At 41.3% G+C, this 25,658-nt stretch overlaps 6 protein-coding genes and 1 long non-coding RNA gene across 10 annotated transcripts; 3 read left to right on the plus strand and 4 right to left on the minus strand.

Annotated features, from left to right (window-relative positions):
* Positions 1-99: 99 nt before the first annotated feature.
* Positions 100-1,388, plus strand: LOC135331834 (uncharacterized). Of its 2 annotated transcripts, none has more exons than XR_010393060.1 (3): positions 100-556; positions 688-814; positions 1,258-1,388. It is a non-coding gene; the product is annotated as an uncharacterized LOC135331834 (long non-coding RNA). The 2 variants fall into 2 exon arrangements; XR_010393059.1 differs by having other exon boundaries at positions 1,108-1,266.
* Positions 1,389-1,524: 136 nt separating this feature from the next.
* LOC135331829 (gamma-aminobutyric acid type B receptor subunit 1-like) lies at positions 1,525-6,682 on the minus strand. The gene is made up of 15 exons (XM_064527086.1): positions 6,389-6,682; positions 6,140-6,280; positions 5,923-6,093; positions 5,769-5,873; positions 5,494-5,565; positions 5,241-5,432; positions 4,883-5,188; positions 4,648-4,834; positions 4,416-4,560; positions 4,234-4,360; positions 2,549-2,656; positions 2,348-2,491; positions 1,947-2,279; positions 1,716-1,895; positions 1,525-1,663 (listed from the first exon to the last, which is right to left on the minus strand). Exons 1-15 carry the CDS (start codon positions 6,593-6,595, stop codon positions 1,568-1,570), a joined length of 2,514 nt encoding a protein of 837 aa, XP_064383156.1. The 5' UTR covers positions 6,596-6,682; the 3' UTR covers positions 1,525-1,567.
* Positions 6,683-6,787: 105 nt separating this feature from the next.
* On the plus strand, positions 6,788-9,937 carry LOC135331830 (formimidoyltransferase-cyclodeaminase-like). 2 transcript variants are annotated; one of them, XM_064527087.1, is made up of 10 exons: positions 6,788-7,062; positions 7,110-7,327; positions 7,485-7,667; positions 7,830-7,967; positions 8,162-8,355; positions 8,548-8,674; positions 8,924-9,085; positions 9,207-9,250; positions 9,312-9,450; positions 9,592-9,937. In XM_064527087.1, the coding sequence occupies exons 1-10, from the start codon at positions 6,819-6,821 to the stop codon at positions 9,781-9,783; spliced, it is 1,641 nt and encodes a 546-aa protein (XP_064383157.1). In that variant the 5' UTR covers positions 6,788-6,818; the 3' UTR covers positions 9,784-9,937. The 2 variants fall into 2 exon arrangements, with proteins under 2 accessions (XP_064383157.1, XP_064383158.1); XM_064527088.1 differs by having other exon boundaries at positions 7,128-7,327.
* A 3-nt stretch (positions 9,938-9,940) lies between these two features.
* Positions 9,941-16,606, minus strand: LOC135331826 (synaptonemal complex protein 2-like). The gene is made up of 20 exons (XM_064527081.1): positions 16,539-16,606; positions 16,331-16,483; positions 15,832-15,959; positions 15,692-15,776; positions 15,604-15,631; positions 15,468-15,550; positions 15,320-15,408; positions 15,234-15,268; positions 15,029-15,171; positions 14,877-14,972; positions 14,497-14,668; positions 14,157-14,443; positions 13,706-14,041; positions 11,770-13,653; positions 11,367-11,565; positions 11,111-11,258; positions 10,939-11,036; positions 10,680-10,878; positions 10,317-10,461; positions 9,941-10,195 (listed from the first exon to the last, which is right to left on the minus strand). The coding sequence occupies exons 1-20, from the start codon at positions 16,545-16,547 to the stop codon at positions 10,133-10,135; spliced, it is 4,380 nt and encodes a 1,459-aa protein (XP_064383151.1). The 5' UTR covers positions 16,548-16,606; the 3' UTR covers positions 9,941-10,132.
* Positions 16,607-16,674: 68 nt separating this feature from the next.
* On the minus strand, positions 16,675-18,985 carry LOC135331831 (eIF5-mimic protein 2-A-like). The gene is made up of 8 exons (XM_064527089.1): positions 18,752-18,985; positions 18,551-18,692; positions 18,084-18,268; positions 17,755-17,887; positions 17,398-17,646; positions 17,147-17,227; positions 16,955-17,093; positions 16,675-16,894 (listed from the first exon to the last, which is right to left on the minus strand). The coding sequence occupies exons 1-8, from the start codon at positions 18,934-18,936 to the stop codon at positions 16,728-16,730; spliced, it is 1,281 nt and encodes a 426-aa protein (XP_064383159.1). The 5' UTR covers positions 18,937-18,985; the 3' UTR covers positions 16,675-16,727.
* A 24-nt stretch (positions 18,986-19,009) lies between these two features.
* On the plus strand, positions 19,010-24,029 carry LOC135331827 (SCL-interrupting locus protein homolog). 2 transcript variants are annotated; one of them, XM_064527082.1, is made up of 11 exons: positions 19,010-19,175; positions 19,237-19,403; positions 19,588-19,700; positions 19,882-20,279; positions 20,503-20,731; positions 20,865-21,041; positions 21,782-22,132; positions 22,313-22,619; positions 22,816-22,919; positions 23,019-23,595; positions 23,745-24,029. In XM_064527082.1, exons 1-11 carry the CDS (start codon positions 19,129-19,131, stop codon positions 23,942-23,944), a joined length of 2,670 nt encoding a protein of 889 aa, XP_064383152.1. In that variant the 5' UTR covers positions 19,010-19,128; the 3' UTR covers positions 23,945-24,029. The 2 variants fall into 2 exon arrangements, with proteins under 2 accessions (XP_064383152.1, XP_064383154.1); XM_064527084.1 differs by lacking the exon at positions 23,745-24,029 and having other exon boundaries at positions 22,847-22,919; positions 23,019-23,162.
* Positions 23,967-25,258, minus strand: LOC135331832 (solute carrier family 66 member 3-like). The gene is made up of 7 exons (XM_064527090.1): positions 25,075-25,258; positions 24,929-25,011; positions 24,790-24,862; positions 24,615-24,681; positions 24,439-24,559; positions 24,218-24,259; positions 23,967-24,151 (listed from the first exon to the last, which is right to left on the minus strand). The coding sequence occupies exons 1-7, from the start codon at positions 25,227-25,229 to the stop codon at positions 24,066-24,068; spliced, it is 627 nt and encodes a 208-aa protein (XP_064383160.1). The 5' UTR covers positions 25,230-25,258; the 3' UTR covers positions 23,967-24,065.
* Positions 25,259-25,658: the final 400 nt, after the last annotated feature.

A 25,658-nucleotide genomic window follows, 5' to 3' on the forward strand; every position in this document is an offset into this window, starting at 1 on the left:
GGATGTTTTCTATTTGAATGCTAGGTCGTCGATAACATGGTTTTTTAGGGGCTGGTGCGAGACTACAGATTGATCACCTACAATCCACAATTGTTAGGGTGGGGGTGGGGCTCGTTGTGCTGAACGCCAAAAATGCAACCTGGTTGTGAGTGTGTTCCCAACTGACGCAATGTTCAAGCCATCCGCCTCTGCCATCAAGAGTACTGAAGGATGCTCTCTGTTGGACGTGTAGAATATTTAAGTGTAGCCTGTAGGGTGTGAAGTATGAAATTCAGAACATCTCAGAATGCCATGCCAAACAAAGCATGAGATGTTCTGAATTTCATATTTAACACCCAAACACAACCATGTTAGTCTGTAGCCTTCAAATAAACATCTTTCTGTAAGCTACTATTGCTTTTTACTTGTGCAGGAGCTGAAGTTGGGTGTTGTTGGGTCAGAGATAGCTAGTGGGACTAGTACCTCTCAAGCCCATTTTGATGGCAGCTGATTTAAATATTACACATACTGGGTCTCAACTTCATACCTGAGTTCAAGCCTCAGGAAAAATTATTGAGTAGGTTTAGAGTTAGAATTTTAACAGTAACTTGGTTACAATCATATAATGTACAATGTCACTGTAGAAGTTGATCAAGGATAATGTATTCCTAGAGCTCAATCTACGTATTACCATTTCCTCACTCTCAGGTATCGTGTTGGGAGCAATGCAGATGGTCCTTTGGCCAGTGGTAGTGTGCGCTCATTTGTGGAACAGCTGACAGAGAGAACGTCAGCACCAGGAGGGGGCTCTACTTCAGCCTACATTACTAGTATGGTGAGCACTCTGTTACTGTGCATGATGAGATTTGTTCATGGTAGTTGTTTGTTTGTTGTTTGCATTGCGTATGTTGTCTGCATGTGTCTAGCAATAGGACCCGAGGAGGTGGTGAATGTAGAAGTGTCCCTGTTTGAACAGTAAAGTGTTTAATAAAGTATCTTTGAGCGGCCATAACTTTAGTTACGTTGGTCCAATCGCATTGAAAGCTAAGAGAGGCCTTTTTCAGATAATGTGTTAAAAATCGGCCAAAATACCAGGGGCTTTACTTATCTTGTGTACAACTCATCCAGGGAGCAGCATTGGGTTTGCAAGATATGGAAGCGTTTCATTCTGACCAGTATTTGCTCATGACTCCGTAACATTGTAGTATTATATGAACCATAAGCCATGCCAAAACGTGTGTTGCTTAATAGGTATCACTTGTTTCTGTTTTGTTACAGGATTTCCCCCCCAAGTATGCTATATATATGCTAGAGGCTGGCAAGTGCTTCGGTGCAGATAAAAGTATGGACACTTTTGTGGGCAGGCATATGAATTGTTTTTAATTCTTGTTCATTCTTTGAGTGAATACCTTTGATGATACAATGTCATCTAATTTTCTATACAACAAATAATTATTGTGCTATAATTATATTGAGGGAAATACAAAAAAAGAATTATAATTTTCTAATCACTATTTTATGCTATATATATATAATTATAAATTATTGGGAGAAATACAAATTACAAATACAGCATAATTATTCATGTTTATATAATTGTTCCCGAGACAGAATCGACTGAGCCAATACAGCCATTGATATTGTTTTTGTTCACCAAGATTTCTGAACATTTTTCATTCTCATACTACACAGAGGTATATATTTATCAACCAATTAAACACTGAAAATAGGCTTACCTTCTGTAGCTCCAGTTTCTTTTTCTCAAGCTGAGCAACTTTGGCCTCTAGTTGCTTTATTTTCAATTCAGCTTCATCTACAACGCTTACTTTCCTACTTAGAGAAATCTCGGCCGTAGTAATGTCACTGCTTTTGTCAAACACATTCTCTCCCTTTGGATCTCGAGCTAGGCTCACCATCTGCATGTATATACAGAATACATATTTAAGAATAGACATTTATATACTTACCTTGGGAATGAAGACAAAACTCAAAAATGCAGTACTGACAATGATAATTCCTCCAGAAAGGATGGCCTCGCTCACATTGAGTAGATTGTTTACACCAAATATAGCAACTGGTCTGGTGACTAACACAATGCTGGATATGTAAATCAGAGCAGCGATGTACTTGGAATCATTCAACACTTTGACCTTTACTTTGCGTGTTTGAATTGCTAGAACAATTCCCACAATTTGCAACACTACCAAATAGAGGAAGGTTACAATGATCCACGCAGTAGCTTCTACACTGGCACCAACAATGCAGTTGTAAACGGTGTTGTTGATCCTTACATTATATTCCTGTAAATGAGTTTTAAGTACATAGTTGTATGTCTAAGGTTGGAGGATCAAAGTATGAACAAACGTACGTCTCTTTCAATCCCGTGTTCATCGTCTGGAATCAGTTGTGGAGTTGGCCTGAGTTGAGGGATAGCCACTTGCAACGTTACGAGTAGTGTTCCGAATCCTGTGACGAGCAGTGTGACTATAATCAGATGCCAATCCCTGACAGTCTGTAAAGCAACAATAACGCGTGACTGTACTTTCCACATGCATTATAACAATAATACCGTTTTGCTTGCTGTTGGGTTATTAAAGATGTAGTTGATCCTCCCCATTTTCGCTAGAATCACTCCAAACGCCATACAGTAGCCGATGTTGTACACTAGGGTATCCATCTATTGTGCACATGCAGGCTTATTAGTCTCCCGGAGACATTATATTATTGCGATGTACATTATAATGTATGGTGCTAAAATATAGATTTCTCTTATAAGCAGTCAAAACAAACAATGAAACCGTCTAACAAACATGCAAGTGGTCTAAACATTCAAGCGGTCTAAACGCACATGCAAGGAGGAAACGATATAATACTTATTTTTTGACTCTGAGCTCACACACACACCAGTTATTGCTTATTCAAACAATCGTCTAAACAAACATTTAAGCGGTTTAAACGCACATGCAAGGAGGAAACTATATAACACTTATTTTCTGACTCTGAGCTCACACACACACCAGTTATTGCTTATTCAAACAATTGTCTAAACAAACATGCAAGCGGTATAAACGCACATGCAAGGAGGAAACGATAACACTTATTTTCTGACTCTGAGCTCACACACACCAGTTATTGCTTATTCAAACAATCGTCTAAACAAACATGCAAGCGGTATAAACGCACATGCAAGGAGGAAACGATAACACTTATTTTCTGACTCTGAGCTCACACACACCAGTTATTGCTTATTCAAACAATCGTCTAAATAAACATGCAAGCGGTATAAACGCACATGCAAGGAGGAAACGATATAACACTTATTTTCTGACTCTGAGCTCACACACACCAGTTATTGCTTATTTAAACAATCGTCTAAACAAACATGCAAGCGGTATAAACGCACATGCAAGGAGGAAACTATATAACACTTATTTTCTGACTCTGAGCTCACACACACACCAGTTATTGCTTATTTAAACAATCGTCTAAACAAACATGCAAGCGGTATAAACGCACATGCAAGGAGGAAACTATATAACACTTATTTTCTGACTCTGAGCTCACACACACACCAGTTATTGCTTATTCAAACAATCGTCTAAACAAACATGCAAGCGGTATAAACGCACATGCAAGGAGGAAACTATATAACACTTATTTTCTGACTCTGAGCTCACACACACCAGTTATTGCTTATTCAAACAATCGTCTAACAAACACGCAAGTGGTATAAACGCACGTGCAAGGTGGAAACTATATAACACTTATTTTCTGACTCTGAGCTCACACACACACCAGTTATTGCTTATTCAAACAATCATCTAAACAAACATTTAAGCGGTATAAACGCACATGCAAGGAGGAAACTATATAACACTTATTTTCTGACTCTGAGCACACACACACACCAGTTATTGCACTTGAATTCTGTCATGTGACTGTATTAATTAGAACCATTGGTGCTGGCAAATGTGGTGAGAAAGATCACTCGCACTATATCACAGCTAGGGAGTATGTATAGAATGTGAGGTTTTCACATGTGACCTTTATTTTTTATCTACCAAGCTACTAGCCTTGGTCCCACACCAATTTTTTTTAATACCTAGCGTTCAATTAGTGGGCCAGGAATGAGGCTTCCAAGCTACAGCTTATGGTTGTTTTAGATGCTGACCGCTTGCATGTTTGCATGATGACTCATTCATATTGGCACTGATTGCACACTATATAGATCTATAATTATTACTACTGACTTACAATGCATCTCACATAGTTTACTTCATACACAGTGCTTGATATGAGTTGAAGAAACACTGCTGCATACATTATGTATGTGCCAGCTATGAGAAAATAGTTGAGGTTAGGGCTTGTGAGTTTCACAACCCTATACAGAAAAAGACAAAATTAATACACACTTCATAAGTACGTATACATTTAACCTTTTATTTCGTTGTGTAAAGTTGAAGACTAGGCAGACAGTACTGTACAGGAGACCCAAACCAGCGAGAATGTAGTAGCAAATAACCAGTGCATCGTGAAATGTATTGACCTTATTGAATGGAGTTCCATCAAGAGGAACACCACCTATTGGCATAAGTTGAGTAGATAGATACATGATCTATATCATGCTATTGGCATGAGTTGATTAGATAGATAAATGATATTCGGTACCTGAATAGACTGTACCAGTTGACTCGTTGCTCAGGTATACAATTGCTAGTGTAGTAGTACTGTTCTGATGGTCTGTTCGTGCAAAGTACTGACTTGCAAGCGTTCCATTACTTTCGTTTAGTCTATACTGATATATCTTACTGTTTGCTTTAAACCTGGAGCCAATGTCATTGAAATGAACTCGTCCCTATAAAAGCAGCACATCAAATATAGTAAACCTGCACATTGAACTTACAGATATTCCTATAAAGTCTGTTCTTTGAAGGTTCCATCGTATAACACAGCTCATGAGCCGATTGTCATTTGTGAAATTTTCCAGAGAGACTAATTCCCAGCGCATACCGTCTCTCGAGTTTTCTCCCAAGCACCCTGTTGTGTTTAGAATATCATCTCTTGTCATCTCTTGCAGCATATGGTTTGTTTTGTCCAGAGCAAATGCAAACGTCCATAGAGCGTCATATCCAATAGGAGCTACAAACGAAGAACTGTAGTTGCTTGTACTCAATGTTGTTTCATAGAGGGTGTCAAATTCATTTGCGGTCTATAAAGAAAGAATTACACTAATAAATCAACTAAGTAGGACAGACACCCACCAGTCCAGTATCAGTCATAGCGTTTTCATCAGAAGGGACGGCAAAGACCTGAACGGCTAAAACTTTATCTAAAAACTCTGCTAACTGGCTGCTTGTACAACCAATATCAGCATCTTGAGTCCACCATTCATCTGCATACCATGCGTACAGGATCCAAACATACCTTGGATAGGTATAGCCTCGTTTATAGGCCTGAAATTATATAATAATAGTGAGAGGCATTCACAATGATTATGGTAGTACTTCATCTCACCTCGCATATTATGTGTTGTGCAAATTGAGAGTAAGCATTGATAATGAATACACGATAGTCATCATCTTCTAACTGCATGGCATGGGGATAAAAAATACAATATCTAAATCTAACCAACAACTATTTTAAATACACAGTAACTTATAGTATACAATCAAACAACAGCCTGAATGCTTAGAGGAATGCCGTTCCCTAATCCATCACAGACGGTATAACTATGTTGTTATCTTTGCCATACTTATAATTATAGCCGCTATAATTCATAGGAAACTCACAAAGAAGTTTGTATTTAATTCTTGAATGGGTAGCTCACTACGAATTACTCTGTTCATTACAGTCACATTCTGAGCGACAAACATTTTTTTCAGTCTTTCAAAGCTCTGCAAAAAAGTTTTGATTTGAAACCACACAGCACCAACTTCTTTTTACCGCAGTAAAGATTCCTTCATTTTGAGTTAGGATAGCAACTCTTTTCCAGCCATACTGCTGAAGTATTGCATTAAAGACTGCAGGATATTCAGCATCTGATGGAACGACACGAAAGAAGTTAGGAAATCGATCCTGGTCATCAAGCTCAATCGAAGACGATCCATAAGATACCTGGTAATAAAACTGAAGTATAACAATTAGCACACATTCTGCTAACCTGTGAGAGGCTCTTGTGTTGCACTATTTCTGCCACTGGTGTAGAGGCTACTGAACAACCACACCCAAGTAGTCCCAGGATAGGAGAATTGGGAGAAGAGAGGGCCTCAAAGAATAGACCCAGTGATATTGCTCTGTCACACTGTGTAGAAGGGGAATGGTTTAACTAGCTAACTAGCTAGACTAAAATCACTATAACTCTGTGCAAAATGCAGCTGAGTCTGTATTCGGTTGTACCTATTTAACTTACCTTAGTGTCTTTGATTCCAATATGTGCTAATGTGTAGCCAGGCAAGATAGAGTCATTGCTGTTAACCATCTGCTCAGCCAGTTCAATTGCAGGCACTGCTCCAGATGAGTCAAATATTTCAGTTGCAGTGAATAATGCATATTTTAGCTCCACAGTTTGTCCCTGGGAGTATCCCAAGAGCACCAGTAGAAGAGCAAGAACCTTCATTTTCCCACAAATATAGATTCTGACACTAGGCACACAAAAGTTGTTTAAATAACTCACACAATTGATTACCTATACTCTTCATCAGGAGTGCATGAACTCCTGCACTCCTAGATCCTGTCTTTATGCAGTACAGTACACAATCTAGATAAAGGGGGGTGGGGCTCGTTGTGCTGAACTTCGCGCAAGGTAACAACGTGGCCGCCCACGCGCGCCTCGGGTAAAAATGTCTTCAGCCAGGGTTGTTGAGTGTGTTCCTAACTTTTCAGAGGGACGCAATGAGGAGACTATTCAAGCCATCGCCTCTGCCATCAAGAGTACTGAAGGATGCTCTCTGTTGGACGTGGAGCCTGGTGTGAGCATCAATAGGACTGTGTACACGTTTGTTGGTAGTCCAGAAAGTGTGGTGATGGGAGCCCTATCAGCTGCCAAAGTGGCCTACAAGCTAATTGACATGACCAAACATCATGGTGAGCTCAGATTAAATCTTACCATATTTTGGTTATTTGTTTTATAGGAGAGCATCCACGAATAGGAGCCATGGATGTGTGTCCGTTTGTGCCAGTTGCCAACACAACACTAGAGGACTGTGTGAGGTGCTCCAAGAGCCTGGGTGAGCAGCTGGCTAGGGAGCTGGGTGTACCAGTCTACCTGTATGAGGCCTCACAGGAGAGGGACTACAGGAGATCACTACAGAGCATACGCAAGGGAGAGTACGAAGAGCTCCAAGAAAAGGTGAGTACAGGGATGTACCTTTTGAAGTGGTGGTTACTTTTAATCCTCAACCTCACTTTTTTTAAACCTACAATGGTTTTATGAACCAATTTGGGCATCTTGTGTGTAAGCAGAAGCTGTGTGGAGACAATTTGTAGCTGTATATCTCAATGTACAGCTCAAGCAGGCTGATTGGGCTCCTGATTACGGCCCAACGACCTTTGTACCTCGATGGGGAGTATCTGTGGTTGGTGCTAGGAAGTTCCTTATAGCGTACAATGTCAACCTCTTGGGCACCAAGGAGCAGGCTAATCGGATCTCTATCGCCCTGAGGGAGTCTGGGGGATCAACAGGAAAGAAGGTGAACAGTCTGTCAAAGCTGGTGTTTTATTTGTATGCCCTTTAATTGTGCTCAGAAGTTAGTGGTGGCTTTAAACTACAGTACACAAGTACAATAGTAAAAGAATAATTATCGGTCCCATGCATACAGTAACTCTCTCTCTGCACCTTCCTCTCTCTTCAGCCTGGTCGATTGAAGTTAGTCAGGGCACTGGGCTGGTATGTGGCTGAGCAAGGCATTGCCCAGGTCTCCATGAACCTGTGTGACTATGAGGTCACTCCCATACACACTGCTTTTGAGGAGTGCAGCAAGGATGCTAGGGTGAGGGATATTACTTTGTCTCGTTGAATATTTAAGCGTGGGGTGTGAAATATGAAATTCAGAACATCTCAGAATGCCATGCCAAACAAAGCTCATAGAGTTCACACCCAAACATAACCGTATTTTCTAGACGTAGTCTGTAGCCTTCGAATAATAAACATTAAACATCTTACTGTTGTTTTGTACGTGTGCAGGAGCTGAAGTTGGGTGTTGTTGGGTCAGAGATAGTGGGACTAGTGCCCCTCAAGCCCATTTTGATGGCAGCTGATTATTACATAGAGAAGGAGGGACTGTTCGTACTCCACGAGTCTCAGAAAGTGCGACTGGTCATAGACAGACTGGGTCTCAACTCCATATCTGAGTTTAAGCCTCAGGAAAAGATTATTGAGTAGGTTTAGACTTAAGTTACACACTCTAAGAATTTTAACAGTAACTTGGTTACAATCATAAATTGTACATGTACCGTATTGCTCGGGTGAAAAACTTTTGCGAATGAGCCAAATCAGCAGAAAAGTTAACTCTTTGCGATCTAACGTATTCTTAGAACTCAATCTACGTATTACCATTTCCTCACTCTCAGGTATCGTGTTGGGAGCAATACAGATGGTCCTCTGGCCAGTGGTAGTGTGCGCTCATTTGTAGAACAGCTGGCAGCGAGGACGTCAGCACCAGGAGGGGGCTCTGCTTCAGCCTGCATTGCTAGTATGGTGAGCACTCCCTTACAATGGTGAGATCTGTTCTCTTCTTATCATGGGTTGTAGCTATGGGGCATTTGATTCCAATTATCACTTCATGTACATGTAATTGGCAACTAATTAGATAGCTGAGACAGCATAATTTTATTAGTGTGATGGCAGGAGTGTATGAAGACACTCCTGGTGACGATTCTTTTTACTATGATTTAGCACTCCCTCTAGCACCCCCTCTAGCTTATCTTGTGTATACAACTCACCCAGGGAGCAGCATTGGGTGCAATGGTTGGGCTGCTAACATTTGGCAACAGGAAGTTTGAAGCCCTTGATCCTGTGATGAGGGTAGCCATTCCTCCACTACACAGCGCCACTCAGCAGCTCATTCCACTCATAGACAAAGACACACAGGCTTTTAGCTCTTACATGGTGAGTCCTACTCACTGTTGTATTGCATGTAGACAAGTATCGAAGCTGTTGTACATCCTGTAGCTAAACTAATGTGTAACTGTAGATAACCTTGGACTGTTTTACTGCCTATTTTCTTTAGGAAGCGCTAAAGTTACCCAAGACTACTAAGGAAGAAATTGCCAAGTAAGATGTACAGACTATTATAGTAATGCCTGGAGTTATTATTATGATTACCTTTATACAGACGGAAGCAAGCCATGCAGGATGGGTTGAAAGACGCCATTGAGGTTCCGCTGAATGTGATGAAAATTGCCTACGGCTGCTGGGATTACATGATCACCATAGCGACACATGGCAACGAGACAGCTCTGTCTGACATTCAGGTAAGAATATTAGTGCCTTGAATGATGACTTTGTATTCTGTGTTAGCTTTTGTAGTTTGGATTGGTAACTACGTGCATGTACTTATAAAGGTACGTGTCTTTTGATAGCTTTTTTCTGTACTATCTGTTCCCACCGCTTAGGTTGGAGGGTGCAGTCTCCACACTGGACTGAAGGGTGCCTACTACAATGTGTGTATCAACCTGAAGCAGGTCACTGATGAAGACTATGTGAGGACCGTGAGAGAGGAGGTGGAGAGAATGTCTCAGAGCTCGGAGGACAAGCTCACACTGTTACTAGACACTGTTAAGCAGAGACAAAATAAAGGACAATAATTCAATCACTTTCATTCGTGGATTCATGTCATACAACCCCTATAATTATATGTTATTGTTATGCCCCAGTTTTAATCATTGATTTCTCAAATAATTATAATTCTGTTTCGTATGTGATTTCAATCAGCTATATATATACTTGTATAACGAAATTTACAATATAAAATTGGTCAATAATAATTATGCCAAATGACAGAATATACTGTAATGCTGATATTGAAGGATCGTATATGTACATGTAGGTGAGGGGGGAAATGAATGGACTAATTAAAAGTGATAAAATTATCAATGAACAGATGACTGACATGTAATCATAGCTCTTATTATGTCTGTATAATAGAATGTCAGTTCAAGATACTTGCAGCAACATGGCGTGCAGACATTGCTTGACTCGTGATATTTCTTTCCTCTCCTGTGGAACAGGTAAAGACAATGATCAAGAGTAATGATAATGCAATAAGAAGTACTTACAAAGCCACAAAATCCATTGAAATTGAACATTAATTTTACTTAACTAGCAAGCTAAAACTCACGTTATCAACGAGAAGTTTCTTCTGTAGACTGTGCATTTCTTGTTTGAGAGACTTGTGTGCCCACATTTGCTCACTGCTCTGACTCTCCTCCAGTTTACCAAGGTGTTGGTGGAAGGACACTTGCAAGGTGCGAATACGATCAACCCTGCATAATATTATCATTGGAATACTCTCGTTCATAGCAAAGTATTGTTAGTCTTGATAATAGATACATGAACGCAAATATTCTTAGAAGTGCAACGCTAGATAACACAATTATAAAGAGTGACCTCTAATTATTCACTAAAAAAGTATAATAATTATGTGCACCAGTTTACATTACTCATTGAACATTTAAACCTCTGTAAGAGGACCATTGCTCACTGTTTCTGTTGTGATCCAATGTTCTGCCGCAGTGTTGTTAGTTTCTTTGTCATGAAGTGCATGGTCTGCTTCTCAACATCACGTGTTTGTTGTACGTCTCTCTCAAGAATTTCCAACTCTTTGTACAGTTGGTCTCCGTACAATGTAAGAGTTCCACCTCTCTCGTCATGATGGTGTTGCCACATTTGCAGTAGTTCAGCTGTGTGTACCAGCATACAGTACAGTTATTATTTAAAAGTAACAGAGCATGTTAAATTACCGTGGCTATTTTTGGAGTTGGTTGGCTTCCTCGGTTTGCCTCTCTTGGCAGTTTGTAACTTATTTCCAAACAGATTCGCAAGATCTTGCATATTAGAGCTGTACAATAGCATAATTGTGTACATCATACGTACATCATTAGTACATAATTATAATGTAGCTGTGGCCTTTACCTGTGCTCTATTAGTCTTGGTGGTTGCTCGTCCTCTTCCTCCTCATATAGAGTGCTAATGGAACCTGCAGAGTCGGTGTTGACAGAGGCCTTTGTGTTGGTGTGAGAGTACACTGATACACTGTCACGCTGTGATATGCTGTCAGCATCTGTAGTAATGAATCAATGTTATTGCACAGACCATACTCACATAGAATGTGAAGGACACAACACATACACTAACTAACACTGCACAGCTAATGCTTATCGATTATTACCAGAGAGCATGTCCTCATCAGAATCCAGCCTTGCATTTCGTTGAAAAACAACTGGAGGCTTTGTCTTAGGTCGTGTAGTAATCTCCTTCTTCTTAGTAATACACAGAGCTTTCCTTGCTGGGATCTTTGTGGGTGTTGGAGGCTGTTTCCTCTTGGCACCAATGTTATGGGGCTGCATCTGGTGACTGCTCACTATATCCTGTACCACATGTAAACAAAAACATTGACTGACACAGTACACACACGCACACGCACACACACACACACATGTACACAAAAACATTGACTGACACAGTACACACACGCACATGCACACGCACACACACATGCACACGCACACACACACACACACACACACACACACACACACACACACACACACACACACACACGAGAGACTCACTCTTGTTAGTTGAGTTAGAGATAGGCGTAGGGAATGGTGATCCTGCTCTGACTCACTGCTATGATTGGATGATACACTCGCAACTTCTTCAAGCTCCTCACAATCTTTAGGAAAGTTCTTCGCTTGAAACGAGGTCGTTGCCATCTGTGGCTCGGGATCTACTTTGGTACCAGACTTGGAAATGAGAGCACGGCAAATTTTCTGGAATCCAAACGTAATATTGAGGTCAGCAGTGACCTGAGATGAGTGTACAGAAACTGAAGGAGACGGGGGTGCATCCGGTGGGTCTTTGATGGGTTGGTTGAGTGATTTGGGCACGTTAGCTTTCTCTGTTGCTTTAGTGTTCAATACTTTGTCTTTGACAGATGCCTCAATGGATGGCTCTTCATCATCAAAAGTATGACTCTTTATTAGTTGCTCAGGAGAAATGCTTACTTTCAGTGGGGACATAACAACAGTACTTGAAGGACTGATCGAGATTTCTTTGTCAACTTCAGCTGGAGGGTCTTGAATTGGTGATTGGATCGACATCCGAAGAGTCTTTTCTGGTGACTTCAACGGACTAGCTGGATAGATATTCTCTGGCAGTTTGTATTGCTTCTTAAGATAGCTGGCAACCATATCATCAAAAGCGCTGTGATCGACCTCGAGTCGTTTTTGATAGTTTTTCTTGCCATACGTCTTGAAAGAGGGTTTGGAAGGAGAACTGGACAGTGGTTTTGTGACAGTCTTAGAGGATTTTCTCGAGGTAGTCTTTTCATTGGTGACAAGTTCGGGTTGTTTACATTGAACTGTCCTTTTTGGTTTCAGAGGACTCTTAGGCTTGACTCTAGACGAGCGTTTGTGTGAAGGATTTTGTTTAGTTGCTTTTTTCTGTGCCGTAGTTGTTGGCTTGATAACTTTTGTCTTGGGTACTTCGCAATCTGGTTCAGTAAGACCATAAACATCTTCAATGATTCTTTTTCTATCTTTCTTTGTTGGAGCTGGTTTAGTACTAGGAACAGAGAAGTCACCGTACACCTCATCAATGAATCGCTGTTTCTCAAACTGTGACTTAAATGCCATTGGTGGTTTTTCAACAGGTTTGCTTTTAGTAATGTTTTTAGAGCTTGCTACTTTTTTAACAGCTGTTTTCCCTGCAGTTATTCGAGTTGATGTAGGCTTTGTCTTCAGGCTTTTGGGCTTAACCACTTCTTTAGCTGGTTCCCAGGACTGATCATTGGGAGGTTCATCATCGCTCTCCAAATAGCTCCGTCTGGTACGTTTAACTAGAGATGGTGTTGCTTTCGACTTGGTACAAAGTTTATTTGCAGGAGGTTTCACAGCTTCAGTGGGAAGGGAGTCAGGGATAGCCAAAGGTTCAGTGACATCTAACGTGTGGAAGGACGATTCTCTTGATCCGTGTTTCGAATTTCTTCCCTTCAACTGACTCTTTTTGGCATGAGATTGGCTAACGCCGCTGAGGTTAAATTTTCTCTGTTTTCCATTGGACAGATCAGACAGAACAGAGTCTGGAGATGAAGTTATACTACATGATAATAGAGATGAGCATTTGACTGGCACTTTGACAATACGTGTATCCGAGTTCTCAGATTTGCTGTCTTTTGACTTGTCAGATCTTTGCTTTGGTTTAGTCTGTTTTTTTGCAACTTGTTTTTGAGGTTCATTTTTGGGCACACTGTTCACTTGTGGCTGTAGTTTCTTTTTTACAACATTTGTCGGATCATAATCAAAGACAGGTGAGTCAACACCTCCAGGAGATTCGAGGGTCCTGAAATTGGTCAGGTGAGTATCACGTTTCTTGTTCCCAGTTATTTTCTTTGACCGTCCTGTCGGAGTTTCCAATTCAGCGTTGGCTTGGTGTTTTAAACTTGAAATTACATTCTGCCAAAGTTTAATTAAATTGTTAGTAATTCTTATACACAATTTCACTTACTTTCTCCTTCACTCCTTCAGAGTCCAATTGCTCATCATCAGTTTTCTCAACGCTCATTTGAATAATTCTGCTCTTTTTAGATCCCAATACGATGGTGTTAAGAGCCATGCTAGCTTTGGAACGTTCCTTATTTTTGGCCGGAGCTCCTCCGCTAGATGCAAACATGAGAGGTGGGCGTCGACCTGATGAGGAGGGGGTGGGGTGAGCAGGTGTGGTCGAGGTTGCAGCAATCTGTTTGAGGCGACAGTGTTTGGGAGTGGAGGTGGCTGGGGTGGCCTGCTGTAGAGTCTTGGGTGTGGGTGTGAGATTTGAGTTTTGAGAATTGACTTGTTCTCCCTGTAAAACAAGAAAGAGGTCATCATAACCACAGCAGAGTGTACTAGTCGAAAGTGCATACACACAATATTCCTAGCAGCACAAGTGTAGCTGTAAGCCTTATCTATACACTCACTTGCACTGGAGTGTCTGGTGGGGCCTCAATGGGGGAGATCTCGAGAGGAGTAGTTAGCTTGTGTACTCTCTTCTGGATGACTTGCACATAATCGATGGCCCTGCTTTGTTTGGAAGACTTGGACGTCTGTTTGGTTGCTCCTAGGACCAGTTTTGAGGGGTGGCTGGGATCACAGACGGAGTTGAAATGTATAGTGACATCGTGAGAAGTGGAGGGTGGGATACTTGGGAGGAGAATATGCGCTGGGTCTTTGAGACATAGCAACAGAATGAATTCCCCACCATGAACTGCAAGAGTAAAGATTGGGATTAAAGCGAAGCTGAACAACTCAGCTGCTTACCTTTCACTGTCCAGTTGTCGACAGATGATTCTTTGATGGTGATCATTTCCCACACATTCTCCTGATGCTCTGTATCGCATACTGGGTCCTCCACGTACACAGTCACACTATTGCTCCCAGTGTTGAAGTCCACCCAAAAGCAGCCCACGCTATTATCTTGGGGACAATGGAGCTGTAGGAGGGAGAGTTGTATGCATGCCATAAGTCTATGGATAATTTGAAGGAGGCCTTAAGCTACATGTAGACAAACAGGCTATAAACAAGTGGTCTACATACAAGTGGTAAAGGTTTCACCTATTTCTTAGCAAAATTGGTATAGTATGCGTTGATAATTATGTGCTTAGGAAGAGGTATGTACACGCCAATATAGACCAACACACCTCAAACTCGCCACAGAAGAGCTTCATACATGACAGACTGTACACACTTCTCTCTTTAGCATACAAGTTCAGCTCGTTCAGAAACAGTCTGCAGTCCTGTATATATTTATACAAAATGTCACAAATGTCAATGCTAAAATATATAAACTGACCACTTCAAATTCGGCCTCTCTTATTGAAGTAAAGCGCTCTCCAACGGGAGAGTTGTTGAACCACTTCTGAGCCAAGACTGCCCTTGCAGAATCAGTGGTCATACGATATAGGCACTCCACAATGGACACTTGGAGCTCAAAATCTGGGGGGAGGGAACAAACAGTGCGTGACAAGTACATGACTGTACTCTACTAGTTCCCTTACTTCCTGCAGTTTGAATAGACTTGCCCATAAGCAATCTATAGGAGAAAGTATACTGTCATTTGTTTACAGGGGGAAAATGACCTTACATGAGCTGCTTTATTTCAGACTTTTTGGTGAGATCTATTTTGTAAACTTCTGGACACGTTTCTAGTAGGATGTTTGACCCTCGTGCTGCCTGAGAAGTAAAGGTAACAATATTGACCTAAAAGTTACACTAAAATGCATTTTTAATACCTCAATTTTTGCCGAACATGGTAGAGAGTTACTGCAGACACACCTCAGAAGTGATGTCAACAGAGGTAACATTACATTCTGATCTGTAGTGCACAAAAAATTAATGTAAGCTGGTACATGCATAGAGTAAAGTTACCATCTTCACTCAAATGGCCAAGAATCTCCTACAAACAAGAATAAGAGTATCGTTAGGTTTCAGTATCGATATGAAATTGTTGCCTCACCGTTAGATTGAAAAGAACATTGTCCACTGTTTGTCCCCAGCTCTCTCCCTTACTCTTACTCAACAGGGCCTCACACCACGACACAATGTGCTGGACGAAAAGAGACTAATCGTTTGAACACAATAATTACACAAGTACTTATCTTGTCTGGGAGACGAAATGTGATGAACTTGTGGAATCCACTGGATAGATCTGTGCTGGTCTTTGCAAGGTGACTCAGTGTCTTGAACAGCGTGTGAAGCCACTCATACTTAGCATTGGCCACTGCCTGTAACGAAAAAATGTCTCTCAATATTACGAAGTTGGAAACCTCACGCTGCTTCAAAAGCGTAGAAGTTTTCATCGAGGTGGCCACCAACTTAGCTATAGCTACCGTATAGCGGGTATAATTATATAATTTGAAGATATAAACTTTGCGGAAACCGTTAGACAAATGTCCGTGGATTTAATTTTTGCTGAATAGTAGCAGCCTTTCTGCAGCATGGCATGCACACGATAATAAATTCATGAGTATAAATGTTCACGGTAGATGCTTAATCAGCGAAAACCGCAAACATTTATACCCTCAAAAATACGAAAATATATTCGCTAATTATTATATAGACGTCTATAGATATATATGAGTATTAGCATACTCACCGAGTCTATGTGCTTGACAATGGACGTATACAGCTTTTTGGTACATTTCGTTCCATTGGAACTTCCTCCTTCCTTCTCCAGCAGAAGAGTCAACTTGACACACAGTTCACCAGTGGAGACAGCTGAGGAATGCTCCTGAAACAGTCCGCCAACCTGCACAAAGACAAGACTTGCTGTTTTCACTGTATAGTATTTGTCCATTCCTTACAGTTGCCATATCCGCTTACTGTGTCTTTCTTTAAGCTTTGTTTTGGCATACAAAATAACGGTTTCATGGTTCATCGACCATGCAGCTGCCCCAGTGCGCATGCTCATCAAAATTAACGCATGCGCAAAAATGATAAGAATTTCATCCAACACATGATAAAACAGGCTAGCTCTATATAAATCAAAAAAATTATGTAGTGTCCATTTGTGAGTCTTTAGCTTCAGAGACTGATTCTTGTTCAGCTGTCTCCAGCCAGTCTACAATAGGTTTCATCTGTCGTAGAAACACAGCCTTGCCTTTAGCTAAATGGGCATCAGTATACCACTTGAGAATAGCTTGTTCAGTTATAACATCCTCTGCAGAAAACACACAACTAAATTAAAGAGTGTTCACAACACAAACTGAATCGAGCTTACTGTTATAGAAGAGATAAACAATCTTGTAGAAGATTTTGGTCATGAGTGCATTATCGTAACAATAATCCTGCATCTTGACGAGTAGTGTGAGTTGTGGAGTGCCTTGTTCACAGAATGGCAAGAATGATGGACAGAAGCCCTACACAAGGTGGAGCAATCAACTTCTATACATGTAGACTTAGTGTCCCATACCTTGAGGTGCTTTAGGACTTGTTCCTTTGCTACATCTTCATTGTAACTCAGTTCAGCTGCATCCATGACACAGTTCCAAAGCTAAATGAGAGAAAGCCACAAATATATACAAAAATCTTCAAGCGCATCAAACACAAGTGAAACACTCTGGTGTAGTTCGAATGAGTCGAACCTTTATAATAAGTACACAGAATAGAGCCAATAAATCTTTAGGGCTTCACACACGATCATTTATTATTAGAGGAGCTTACCATCACAGTAATGTCTGAATCGGTAAGCAATTTATTCTGCTGATATTCTTGGCCACATTTGGCAATATCATCTGCCATTGACTTGATGTCCTCATCTCGAGCTAATACTTCATTAATTTCCTCTTGCAGTCTCTTACGCGACGCTGAACATTCTTGATTTCTTCTAAACTTGACTAAATCTTCCAAACCCTCTTTTGTGAAATGATCGTCAAAATGAATAGCAGAACGCCTGGTAGATGGCAATAGTTCCTGTGAAAACATTAAGATAATTATCAATGGCGAGTACAACTAGGCTGTATGAACTTCAACTATAATTTTTCACGTTCAAATGTTGAGTAGTAAGAATTATACACTCACTAAAAGTCTGCTGTCTAGAGCCTTTTTTCTGAGAGAGCTGCTGATGTGTCCAATTCCTTTCTCCTTAATCCAGGTCTGAAACATGACAGTGGAGAAGCTTAGACTGAGACCTTCCTTCACTATTGACTCAGTGCTGCATGGTGGAACAGTAACACATTGAGAGTACCAGCTGCGCTCCTGTTAGCACATTATTTCCAAAGACTGTAGGAGTAAATCCCCAGGAATACTACAACGAAATATATTTACAGGCTCTACTCTATCTGGAGCTCAAACTGCTTAAAAAGTGTCACAATCGATAAACCCACAACACTTATTTTATGCACACATACGTTAGTAGACTGGCGATGACAGAGACAGGAAACAAAGACTCGGATATGCACAGAGCAGTGAAGATGGCCAGAGCACGCCTCTCATCATCTGTGAATGCTTTCAGAAACTTGAGTATTTTGAGCATCTCTTCCATCAGTGGCTTCTGCAGATACTTATACCTCTGCAGTGCTAGTTTGGTCAGTAACTGTGGAAGGAAATAGAATTGTCTTAAAAAGTGTCAAATGAGCCATTATAAGTATTTACTTAGATAACTGGTTTATAGCTTCCACCAACCAACATGCTACATGTACCTACGTAGACTGTACACATACAGAAGTGTGTACAGGAAATACCTCAAGGAAGTTAATAGGAATGAAGTCAACACAATTGTAAATTAGACCACAAATATATAAAAGTACGAGTAACTCAACGGCTTACAATTGAATCGTACTACAGTGTACATGAATTCAGTTGTGTTATCACTAACCTGTACATGTACCCTAACTGCCTCCACCATGGGCTCACATGCGAACACACACACTTCTGCTCGTGGAACGGACATGATTTTGCCCCCAGGTGCTAAGAATCCACCAGCAATCAAGACGTCAAACAAAGGCTCCGCATAACGTCTAGGATAGAGAGACACATGTGATCCTCAAAGTTGCTTCTAGAGCATCATCATACGTACCTATAGTCCAGTAGACTTCCAGCCTGGTCCAAGTATTTAGCAATTTCCTCTATACTTCCATCTGTCTCGTTTATTCCAGTAATAAGTTGCTCAGCAAATGAGGTGGGGTCAAACTTAGTCCTCTCATCCCTTTTACGAGTCTTGAACTTCTCTCCTGCTAATGTGGGACGGTCTTTAGTGGCCATCTTGTACTAGAGACTGACCTCGTGTGCACTCACGTGTCAGGCTGCATTGGCTAAGGTTAAGTTGGTAAAGATCGCTTCTTTTAAATGTGATAAAGTCCACATGGAGCCATGGACACCAAAAGAAGAGCCTGTCTAAGTCTGAGAGAGTAGAGAAAGAATTGTAGAGAGATATTGAGATACAGTACTGAGGAGATGTCTGGCTGGCAGTTTTCATTTCCTCCCTCCAGGACTTGTCTCTGGTAAGTGGAATTGTAGATCTAGTTCCACCCAGTAATAATGAACACACTCACTTGAATACAGGGATGGGACTCCTCTGGACTCTCCCTGTGAGCTCTACCTCACCAGGAACAGTTGGCTGCATATACGTATCTCAACTGCCACCCTCCAGTTGGCCGTACGCCATGCCAAGCAGAGTCGACGAAAGATCTTTGACTGTTTTCTCATTGCCACAGCGTGGATCACTGAAGGTGCATTTTGTATCCACATAGAAATCAGTTATTATAATTAACTCCTTCCTCATTAAATCACGGTCTTTGTGTGTGGGTGTGTGTATCCTTTGACACCCCTCATTATAAAGTTATAGTCCACTTATCTTAGGGCTTGATTATTGAACCTGAGTAGTAATAATTAGATTTTGTGTATGCAATGCAGGTGAAGGTGTTGCCCTTGAAGTGGACAGGTTTGATCCGGGACGGCCTCTGTCTGGTGGGAGTGGCTTATCACCCACCACCCTCATCCCCGGTGATGTACCCATCTCCTCTCAAGTGAGTAAACTAGTAGGCCTGAGTCTTTGTTGCAATGTTAGGTGAAATACAGAGAAAATATTTACAAATAACCGTTAATTTCTAGAGGCTTTAAAATTGTACCTGATTTGAGCTAATTGCTGACATTTCTGTAATTATTCTCCCTTGGCTATTCTCATTGAAGGTTTATTCTTCTGTGCAGATTGCAGTCCAGTCTCACCCTGATGCCAAACACCTTACTCACAATCTGGAGACACTCAGACAGTCCATAGCCACAGTGAAGCAGACGCTGACCTCTCACACCACCACCCTTGACCCCAGCCTCATATTATCATTGAGAATCCACTGCTCATGCTCAGAAAACGGGAGCCTTGATGTGGAGTGTGCTTGTGTGTATCCGGGGGTGGTAATCGAGGCCACACCAATTCAGCCCATCACAATAGTGCAGACAGCCCTGGCGAGGAATTTGAGTGGTCCTCTGTCACTCTCTGCCATTCAGGGGAAGACCAAGCACGGCTATGTCACTATGGAGGCCTCTAGAAAACTCGTTTTGCTGTTGCACTCAGATCCCAAATCAGCAACTCTACCGCTTGTTGGAGTGTAAGTGTATTGCTTAGAGGATACCCAGTACATGTATGTCTAAATTTGTATTGGCAGTCACACTCACATACATGTACAGTGTAGAGTGTAGTTGTTCAATACCTCGCTACCATTTTCCTGGCTTACTTTGAGTGGTCATAGTTATCATACAAAGTCATAATGAACTCTTGATAATAATAATATTCTCATAGAGTTTTTGGATTTATTCTAGTTCTGTTTGTAGGTGGGTGAGTGGTGTGAGCTCTATCTACCATCCTGTGGTGTGGATGGCTTGTGTGATGTACGCCCACTCCACTGCCCTCACAGACCGTGTGTGGGGTGAGGGTGGGAGCTTTGTGACGCTCGTGTATTTACAAGGATCCACTACACCACTGTTCTCTCAGTGCATGTTGAAGGGTGGTGGGAGAGTAGACGAGTACGTGGAATTAGCCAATGGAGAGAATTCTCTACCAGTAAGTTGTTGCAAGCTAGACTTTGACTTAGCCTATGAAAGTTTGTCAGCTCTTGTCTTGTGTGAGATTAAATTAGCTCGGGCACTGTTGTTTGTTATACATGTAGTTTAATTGCTCTGATTGATTTTCACAGGAGACCTCAACTTCTGCTGTATTGTCGTTTGATCTGTACCCTGCACAAGAGTCGACAGCACTGTACACACTGTTGGAGACGGTGGCTACCAGGTCAGAGGGCACCTCCTCTGGGCAGCAAACTAGCGTGTCATACGACCTTATGCCTCTCCCCTCCCCTCAGCCTACCCCTACACAGGTATAGCGTAATGAGTGTTCAGCTTACATGTAGGAATAGGAGCTGGACAATATGAAGTCCTGAAAGAGTATGGCTGTGCTATCATATAATACTAGGACTACAGTATGTGTAATACTGGGTATCCAGGGTTTATTGTTTATTTCAGGATATTTCCAAGATATTTCCAAGATAGGTAAAATAAACCCCAGATTTTAGGGGGGCATAATTCCCATAACTTCAGTACCGTTGATCCAATGTCAAAATTTTATGATTTTCTGAAAGCTTAGAAAAATGATTATGTTTAAATTGAAAATTTGGTCAGAGCCTTAATTTGTCATTTTTCGGCCTTGGACCATGGGATGGCCAAATTGGCAAATATTTTTACCTCTCAAATATGTACTTTGATGACACCATTTAAAAGGTCTCTTTCTAAGCTTTCAGAAAATCGTTGATATTGGATCTACAGAATTCAAGTTTTGGTAGCTGAAAGAGTCCCCGAACCATTGATTAAACGAGGGGGGTTGTAGTTGCATCTTTCAACGACTTTAGTACTGTTGATCCATGTCAACAGTTTCCAGGAAATTTATTTTTATTTTAGGGGGGGAGGGGGAAATGTTGATGAATTTAAAATTCCAAGAGGGGCAAACCAAATCCAAGGGGCTGTCAAAAGCCCCTCTAATTTCCCCTTGAAATTAACTCTGGTATCCTTATCACGTATACTTACAAATACATATCGCGTATAAATTATATACAAACTGTAGGTACCCCCCAAGTTGGCCAGAGATAGTGATCTCTCTATGGTCTCTTGTCTGAGTCTCTCTGATGAAGGACAGTCATCGGTTGTACTCACTAGCCCTGTTACTTCCAATTCACATAATTCCTCGAGTCAACTAATGGATAACAAAGAAAACACACCGGCCGATCATCCAATAACTGGTGGAAGCAACGAGGGAACCCCTACTAATCAGTCCCTAACGAGCAGTGGGAGTCAATCTGAAGAGAGTTTAATAGTGTTCCCTGACAAGCTGGGTTTTCAGATGACTCCACGTTCCATCGACACAAGGAGGCTATTGAAACAGCAGGAGATGCAATTGAGAGCTCTACAAGAACAGGTAACACATTTCATGTAGGACACAATATGCTGTTCTGAATCAGTGCATTGAATATAACACTTATGTATGAGCCAGAGTCTGTCTATACATGCTATGGACGCATCTACTTTAGATGTATTGTTGAATGTGTTGACTCTTATAAAGTGTTAACAAGTTTTGTCATTATTTTTTCTTCCAAAGGTGAACACACTGCTCCAAGCTCAGTCGCCTGCCTCCCAATCGCTTAACACTACTCCAAAGATGGAAGCCTCGACAAGCACCGGTGAGAGTCTCTACTGGCCGCATCATTCCTCCACACCATCACAGCCCTCCCTCTTCACACCCACACGGTCCACCCACTCCACACCATCACAGCCTCACACCCGCACGAGCATGGAGAGAGAGGAGAGTATGTGCTCTAGCAATGTGTCCGGACTCAGTGTGGAAACTGCCACTAGTACTCTATCCCACAACGCCTCTGATATGCACCTTGATCTACAGAGCTACGGTATGTACATATACTATACCTTTGTACAGGTATAAACATATGGAAAGGTTACTGAGATGTTGACCAGCGTAGGCACAGTGTTATACATAATTTGAACCCAAAATAATGTTTCTCAATACATGTACCTCTACCCTCTAATAGCAACCTGTCAACTTTTTTCCCCCAGTCTAGGCCACTAATGTTACATCCCTCACAGCTCAGTCCCCGTCTCCTTCTCAATCTCACAGTTTTGGGGACAGTGCCAGTATGGTGGGTGAGCCACTACACAGGAACTCGCAACAGCTCTATCAAAACATGCTGGTAAAAACTTTCACTAGTTAGTTGCCTATGCTTTAAATATTGCACACATTTTGGACCCAATATAAATCCTCACTCCTTTTTTCCTCTCTCCACATGCAGTCAACTGTAAATGCTTTGCTGGATTATCAAGACAATGACACTCCTTCAAGGGATCAAGCATCCTCGATACCAGTGTGTCACACTTCAACCCACCACTCAATCGTCTCAAACCAGGAGCAACAGGAAATTCCCCCGCACAGCTTTGCATCTTCCATTAGCAGTCAGTCTGTCAGCCAGTATTCATCACACAGCAGCTATAACATGCAAAACGTCCAAAGTTTGAACGAGCTGAGTAACCTCTCAAATTCAACGACACAATCATCGCATGTTTCACATACATCGAGTACCCTCTCACATCAGGAATCCTCTATAGAACTTCCCTACCTCCATCCAGATGTGCTGCAACAACATTACAGCACTGAGATCTCCTTACTACCTGTGCCGAGAATTGTGGGCCCTGTACCGAATAACAACTCAACTCTAGACACTGCTGCTGCATACCCGAGAAGTATGGCCAGCTCTGACACTACATTAGATGAGAACATGCAGCTGGCTGATATGATAGCCATGAAGTACCTTGGTGCAGTAGGGCCACAGGACACTCGATATCGCTCCAGACAGCCACTCCTAGCTCAAGGCAAGCTGGCTGGTAGATGTACCTATCATAGCTACATGTAATACATTATTGTATGTTCAGTTTACACTGCTGTGATTTATACCCATTGATGCTTGTGAGTTAGTCACCAAATCTGTTATAGTGACCATTTTCTCAATGTTGTCTTGCAGGTGATGATAGTGCCCTGGATACAGACTCTGCTCACATGAGCATGGCTACTCAGCAGTACCTACAGCGACACCATCTCTTGGCCAGCAATGGAAGCAAGCCACCCCACAACACACTCTACAAAGAGGCCACCCATACACAAGACTCACCAGACAATATTCTCAACATCAAAAGACTAAAACAATTGCCCAAACTCATATGAACCTATATAGATCTACATGTACTGTCATTATTTTGGTGTTTTCATTGAAATAATTGTCATATAAAAAACATCGTGATTAAATCAATCTACATCACATTATACATCCAAGTGTGTCCATTAATTAGTCTGTTTTTCTGTTGCCATAGTAGATACATTGTAAGACCACTATTGTGTTGAGGATGAGAGAGACCAGGAAATTCAGAAACACTGCAGACAGAGAAACATGAGTGATTAGATTTGTGTACATGCAGTACTGCGTGTAATTATATATACCTTGAGCATCTTTTACTTCAACTAAAACAGTAAACAGCCTTGCTGCAAAGAAAAGGATGTGTGTGTGTGTGTGTGTGTGTGTGTGTGTGTGTGTGTGTGTGTGTGTGTGCGTGTGTGTGTGTGTGTGTGTGGTATAATTATGTACTTTCATTCACAGCAGCATGATCAATACACTGTATAATTATACAGACAAAGAATGTATCACCAGCTACAGCACGTACCTGCACAGCCATATGCAGCCAGTCCCCACATTAGTTTGCTCACATCACCCTGGGATTGTAGGCTCCTGATCTTCATGATCTGAATCAACTTGCTTCCAGCTGACAAGGGAAGAGCACACAGCTGCACACAAATACACCATGATGATAGAATAAGGAATCTGTTATATTACACTTACCAATAGAATATAGAGGACATTAGCAGGGATTACCTTTAAGACAGCGCCAATACAAAACAAAAACAATCTTAAAAGTCAAGGAAACATAGCTACACGTTCTATAGGCTCAAACTTTTAACTGGCAACGATGCCCCTTATCAATAGCATTGTAGCATCATCATCTAGATAAGGATACAGAACTACATAGACAGCATTCTCTAGTGACCATTGTCGTCCATAGTACACTACACCAGCAATAATCACAGCACCTATATAGAAGGTGTACAGTAGAGAAGTGATAAGTTTTGACGATATGTGTACATGCACTCACGCACTTTGCATAGCTAAGAGAATAGCTTCACCATACGTCGATATATGAAAACCATGAAAGTATCCATACGAGCTTCCAATCAAGTATCTGAAGGCAAGTACACAACGTTATCCACACTCTCACAGTCCCTACTATTGGAATATGCTTTACCCTACAATTTCCATCCAGTATCCTCTAGCACTGAGTCCTTTACTTGCCTTGGAGGAAAATATGGCTATGATCTGTGGAAACTTCATGCAGAAGCTTAGAGCAATCACTGAATAGCTCAGAGCTCTGCTAATGTATAGTGCAGCATCAGAATCCATGTTGGAATTATTAATGACTGTTCCTAATAGTGCACACTATCTGAACCTTCAGATAGTCGAGGGCGTTCTAATGATGAAAGATCAGCGCATGCGCATAATGCTTACCTTAACTACTCGTTTCGCCATAAAGGCTAAAAAAAAAAAAAAAAAAATAATTACACAAACGTGAACCATAAAAAGGAGCTTAGATACATAACTTGCATTAAGCATTTTAGAGCAAACACATCTCCTATGTCCAGTGTGTTTATTGAAAATTGAAAAAAGAATGGAAAGTAAAAATAGTGCAATAGACCCACTAGATAGTGCTGAGCCAAGGAAGCGATTAAACACTGGAGATGAGAGACGTCGAAACATATACAGAGAAAGAAGCAAAAGTCTAGGGATAGGAGTTCCAGCACCATTTTTAGACCCTGAAAACCTCAAATTAGA

This window comes from Halichondria panicea, chromosome 2 (genome assembly GCF_963675165.1).
Source record: "Halichondria panicea chromosome 2, odHalPani1.1, whole genome shotgun sequence".
Taxonomy (NCBI): Eukaryota; Metazoa; Porifera; class Demospongiae; order Suberitida; family Halichondriidae; genus Halichondria; species Halichondria panicea.